The following is a 6,104-nucleotide window of genomic DNA, read 5'->3' as shown; positions in this document are numbered from 1 at the left end:
GGGAACATCACAGATTCAGTCACTGAGTCAGCTGGCATTAGGTCAGCAACCTCTTATAAGCTGTAGTCTCAGCACAGTTAGTAGAAGCGTTTTCAATCTAGTTTCATAATTAAGGAAAAGTGCCACCCCAGTCTCTGGCTTTAGGCACAGAGCCTGGCTCTTGACCTTGATTCCTAGGGAAAACTTTTCTTTACGGTTGCCCCATAGGACAAAACTTCCTGCTGCTCTGTCCTGCCCTGGGCCCAGAGTCCAGCTGACCTTGTGCCTTCAGTGTGCCTCACCCTTTATGTTCCTGTTAGATGTCTGATCTACAGAGATGTTTGGGGCATAGCTATGCCATTTTAGTGACTTGTGCTTCTCTTTCATCTGTTATTTCTGTGTGTTTGTGTGAAGAAGGGGAAGCTACAGAGAAAGAACAATGCCATTGGGGACTTAACGCCTTACTTCACACTTCAGATTCTTTTAAAAAAATCAGCTTCTGAGTAGTCTGCTAGTTCCTAGAGCCACTGCCTGTCACCCACACAGCACTCCAGTTGGGAGGTGAGCCCTGTGCGCTGCTTCTCCATAGCACTCTGCCTGCCTCGTTCTGGGACCCATCAAGCTGTATTCAAATCATCTGCTTATTTGCTTGTATGTTTCTCTAATCTGTGTGCTCCTTGAGGAGAAAAGATGATTTCATTCCTAGAGCCGAACACTGTTCCTGGCACTAAATAGGTGTTAAATAAATATTGCACTACCTTGGGTGTTTGTAAGTAATGTCCTTAGTATGCAGGAGCTATTCTGTGTTTTATTATTATTATTTTTAGGTGAAATGGGAGCTGTTGCCGTGAGAAGAGTGTATGTGTAGAGTGTGGCCCGAGACAAAGCATTCCAGGCTGGCGGAGCAATGTGAGAAAGGTGTGACGTTCTGACTCCACATAGGTGTTGCTAGTGAATTGAACATTCTGGACTCTAGAGATAGGAAGGGGGATTGTAAAGGTGGAGGAGACGAAATTGGGGTCCAGGTCATTTACATTCTAGGAAGTTTGGACTTGATCCTATAGGGCTTAAGGAGCTATTAAAGGATTTCAGTTAGAGAAGCAACTTAATGAGATTTCATTCTAGAAAAAATTACCCTGACAAACAGATATTTTGTTAGATGTCGGTTAAAAAGATTGGTTACACAGGCAGTATTCACCCTTTCTTGCCTTGTTTTCAGTTTTCAGTTCTTTCCAAGCTCCCTTTGAATCAGACTGAGTTACATTTCTTTTTCTTGTCCATTTGATGATTTTCTCTAGCGAAAGAAATTGTTCTTGAGTAGACTACTGTACCAAAGGTTAGGGAGTATTAGAGCGATCTGTCTTGTGCTGCAGTTTCTAGGGGGTTGTAAGTCTTCCAAATGGTCGTGATCAAGTGTGTCAGAGTTCTTGTTTTTGAGAAAAAAAAATTATGGATATGTGGTACAGGCTAAAAAATAGCAATATATGTCACTGAAGTTTAGATAGAATTTCCAAACTTAGATTTGGGTGGGAATGATGGCTTAGCTTTTTTTTCCCCCAATATTTTTCTGGAGATTAAAAGAAAGATTGGATATTTGTATATCTGGTTAGATTTATCTTTGCAGTATTTCCCAGCCCTTTCCATGTTATCAAACGCTAGAACATGGTCATAGCTGTACATCACGTGGGGCAAACTGAAGAAGCTGTTTAGGGCTTAGAGGCACCTGGCTCTAACGTCTCAGCCCAGGCAGCGAGGCGTGGCTCACTGCCATGGCACCCTCTTGGCACAGTAGTTGGAATGCCCCATCTAGAAGCTTTATAATGTTTTTCCGCTTTTATTCTGGTGGATATATAGGCTATCACGTTCTGAGGCTGAGTATCTATTTTGTGGAAAACGTACTGTATGATGCTGTTAGTATGATGTGCATTTCATTGTGGATTGTACTTTATTACAATCCACAAAAAGCCTTTTGATTTTTAGTACATAAATTGTTGTTTTTCTGTATTTGCATATTAACATTTATCACACTTGCCCATTTTGTTTTTCTCAGATGGTACCAAGGATTAAATTAAGTTGTTATACTCAAACTGTGGCTATGATTTAAAAGGAGCTCTCAGATCCATAATATAAATGGTCACAAGAGAAGTTTGTACACAAGGCACAAAATAGTGATTATTTTGGTAGAATATATTTAAAAAAAAACTAAGTGAAAACACCAAAACACAAAAGTAATTACAGTATTACTTAATTTCTTTTTCCAAAGCTTTAAGTAAAAACAAAAACTAAAAAACAAAAAAACACTTACTAGCTTATTTGCTCTGTTTTAAAATTTTAATGTTCTGTATTTTATTTCAGTTTCTTCAGGAAAGTTTTGCTCTGCAACTAATTACGTGATAGATTTCCTAAGAGTTTTTCTCTTCTGGCTGGGTAATCCAGGAGTGAATCTATGACACTGGAGTGTTTGATTCTGCCCTTTGTTCTAAATAATGAAATGAGTTTTTTGAGGTCATTTTTCGATATGAAATGTTTCTCATTCACCTGAGGAAGAATAATGGCAGTGAGTAATTTGGGGTGTAGTGTATTTGTGGTTTTCTAATAGTATAGGAGTAAAGACCTTCATTCACTGGAGCAGGGGACTAAGTGTTCATGCTGAAGTGAAGAACAATTTGTTTTAATATTTGTTAGAGCAGATAATGTTGTAAATAAATGAATAGATTACTAAATCTCTCAGTGGTAGTAGAAGGATTCTTCAGAGTCTTACTAAGTAAAAAAGTTGTGCTCCAAGTAACAGAAGGCTTCCCATAAGTACTGGCTAAAACTCTCTAGGACAGTAGCCTATCTAGATAGATAAACTGTTTTGTGGAATAGCTGCATGCTTCAGAAGTTGGGTAGAAGTTAAAAGAAAATTTAAGTTGAATTGTCTTTGAAATGCCAGCATGTCTGTTATTTAATGGAATCTTAAATCCCCTTACAAAGTATAACAGGTATCCTTTTGTTATATTAAGACTCATTTATGTTTGATAAATTTAGATTTGGGAATATAAAGTTCTAAATGTTATTCTTAAAATGAATATATAATCAGTGATTCTTAATGGAGGAGAGGAATTTGGAAATGTATGGAGACTTTGTGGCTGACAGTTACTGGGGGACCTGATGGCATCTAGTGGGCAGGGGCCACTGTCAGACCTGTGGCAGCCTTTAGCTGTAGTCAGTGGTGAAGAATGCCAGCAGAAATTGCTTCTCAGAAAATTTGTGTGATTACTTTCTTAGTTTAGTGTACTTCGTTGTTATTAACACTATTTAAAGTGGAATATACTGTGCTTTTAGCTAATTTATATTCTTTTGACCACTTGCTGTAGAAAAGTGAGTAATTCTGAGGCCGAGTGTGGTGGCTCACGGCTGTAATGCCAATACTTTGGGAGGCTGAGGTGGCCAGATCACCTGAGGTCAGGAGTTCAAGACCAGCCTGGCCAACATGGTGAAACCCCGTCTCTACTAAAAATACTAAAAATTTAGCTGGGCATGGTGGTGGGTGCCGGTAATTTCAGCTACTCAGTAGGCTGAGGCAGGAGAATTGCTTGAACCCAGGAGGTGGAGGTTGCAGTGAGCTGAGATTGAGCCACTGCACTCCAGCCCAGGCGACAGAGTGAGACTGTCTCAAAACTAAAAAGAGTAATTCTTGGTTTGATACTATGGGAAATTAAATATGAATTTAATATAGTCTTTTCTTATATATTTAAGTTAAAAATTTTTTGGGAGGTGGTTTACATTCTTTTCTTATATATTTTCTTTTGATATTTTTTCAAACTTACAACAAGAAAAGTTGTAAAAATAGTACCCCAAATTTCCATATACCTTTTGGTGAGATTTATCAAATATTTACATTTTGTCCATTTGATTCTCCCTCTCCCTTTCCCTCTCTCACACACATCTCTATCTAGAAAAGAAATTGAAATGTTTAAACAAAACATTTTCTGTGAAAGTCTGTTTTCCTTTTATTTGGTGATTTAATTTTTTGCATAAATGTAAATTACTATAGTAGTATAAGCTTAGTAAAGCTTCTAAATTATTTTTACTAGTTAAATCTTAAAATTTCAAATTATATACCTACTATTATATTTTTATTCTTCAAAAGCTATATTTATCTAGTTTTTATAGACCTGTTATTAGACGTTTTCTTTTAGATCTACAACGTATTGCATAATGTAGATAAATTTTATATGTAAATCAACTTCAATGAAATTTTTAGTACAACACAAACCAGTGTGCTCCAAATGACTTCTTTATAATAGTTTCAAGAGACTCCATTCTTAAGAGAACTATTTCGAATTCCATTCTGAAAGCAGTAAGTTTTCCAATGGCTGGCCTCTTTATGTTCCCAGAGTCCCAGAGACTTGAGGTGGAACCCTGGCTTTGCTGCTGGTAGCCACGTTATGTATGGCAAGTGGCTTGACTTCTTTAACCCCCTCCCCACACATCCTTTACTCATTCGTAAATGTAGGTACCAGATAGATCATCTGGACGCCTTCTAACTCTTAAAATTTACTGTTAAGTCAGTGAGAAAATTTTCATTTCTAATTTTGTCTTATAGGAGTACATCTATTGGGTAAAACAAGGAATTCCTGTATTAGTTATGAAATATGCTAAATTACAAGAAACACAGTTTTCAGGGTTTGGGGGCCTACTGTGTTGCTCAGAGTCTGATTTTCCAAAGTACCATGATTCCAAATGCTGGTGCGTGTTCTCCGCTTCCTTCTGCTTGTTCTCCTGGCAGCCAGAGTTCAGAGGGGAATTATGTTTCAAATTAATGCTCTTAAATATTTGTCTTGTTATCTCTTTCATTAATTTTAGAAAATAGAGTTTGATTTTTACAGTTTTCTTCTTGAATCTGTGTTATTAGAATTGATGTACTGGTTGGAAAAAAATCTATATCTCTTTTACATTAACTTCTCCAAAACTGGATTTCTATATGAAAATATTATGTGTATGATTTTTAGTATTTTTTATTTGTGAAAAGATGTAGTGGAAAGCACCGCTTAGTAAGTGAGATTTGTTACATGGTCTGAATAAAATTCCACATAAGTAACATCCAGTTTTTACAATAGTATCTGGACAGCTATATATTTTCATTTTTTTGCATTGAACACAAATAGATGTCTTCTACTAAGGGAATTTGTGGCTATCAGTGTATGTGATGGGTGCCATTGTACAGAAATCTCATTTCCTGTAGTGTGAAATTGATATTAGAAATTTTCAAGCCTCTGTCTTTCTTCCTCAGAATTGATCTAAAATAGTATTTTGGTGTGACTTTTTTTTGGAGATAGGCAGGGTGACTGTGAAAGTAATTCTTTTCAGCTTCTCTTTAAAGCTACGGGTTAGAAAGGTCGGACATAGAGTGAAAATGTCTTCCCTTATCCCAGTCTCCCACTCCTACTTTTAAGCACTGAGCCATAAATTAATTCTTTTTTAAAACTGAAATGCACTGTATGTTTGTATCATGAATGTGGCCCAGAAGTTAGGAGGTCAGGTGAAAATGAAAACTTCTCCTATGGGTTATTCTTATTCATGTTCAGAGATAATGGCCGTTGTGCAGGCAGTTGGTAGTAGAGTGCTGTCTTCTCCCTCTGAATTTAGAAACTGACTTCCCCTGGCATTGCCTTGGTACCCTGGAGCGGCACCGGTTTGATTTTGTTCTCACACATTGGTAGCATTCAGGTGTTAAGCTTTAAACAATAAAATATAAAAAGATTATAGTCAGACACTAATAGATATTCATTAACATTTATATTGTGGGGCATTTGGCGTCACAATGTCTTTTTAAAAATACAGTTGCCTGTTTTAGATGTTAGAAGAGTGGAATAGAAATGGAATTTATAGGATGCCTTAGTAAAGGTTTGAACACTACAGTAAAGCACTGTGTTTGATCTCTTCACTGGTGTACCTAGTTATGTTCTAGTACTTGCAAGGTAAGGGAGAATATATTTGCTTGATTATAACTTGAGAGAAATTTGTAAAAGCTAACATGTATATATGTATTAAGTTTTTATGTAAATTATAATAGTTGGTCTTTGTGTTTTCCTTTGGTAACAATTTTATATTATTGTCTTTCTATGATATGTAGATGT

At 36.6% G+C, this 6,104-nt stretch overlaps 1 protein-coding gene across 1 annotated transcript in view; it reads left to right on the top strand.

The window, feature by feature from the left end:
* Positions 1-824: 824 nt before the first annotated feature.
* The window catches only part of USP6NL (USP6 N-terminal like), a 140,239-nt gene continuing 134,959 nt past the window's right edge, over positions 825-6,104 (top strand). The window contains exon 1 of the mRNA XM_055092406.1: positions 825-897. Within this exon, the coding sequence (XP_054948381.1) occupies positions 840-897 (58 nt within the window). The 5' untranslated portion in view covers positions 825-839. The remainder of the gene's footprint in view (positions 898-6,104) is intronic.

This window comes from Pan paniscus, chromosome 8 (genome assembly GCF_029289425.2).
Source record: "Pan paniscus chromosome 8, NHGRI_mPanPan1-v2.0_pri, whole genome shotgun sequence".
NCBI lineage: Eukaryota > Metazoa > Chordata > Mammalia > Primates > Hominidae > Pan > Pan paniscus.
Note: the sequence above shows the minus strand (reverse complement) of the source record. Positions and strands in the feature narration are given on the sequence as shown.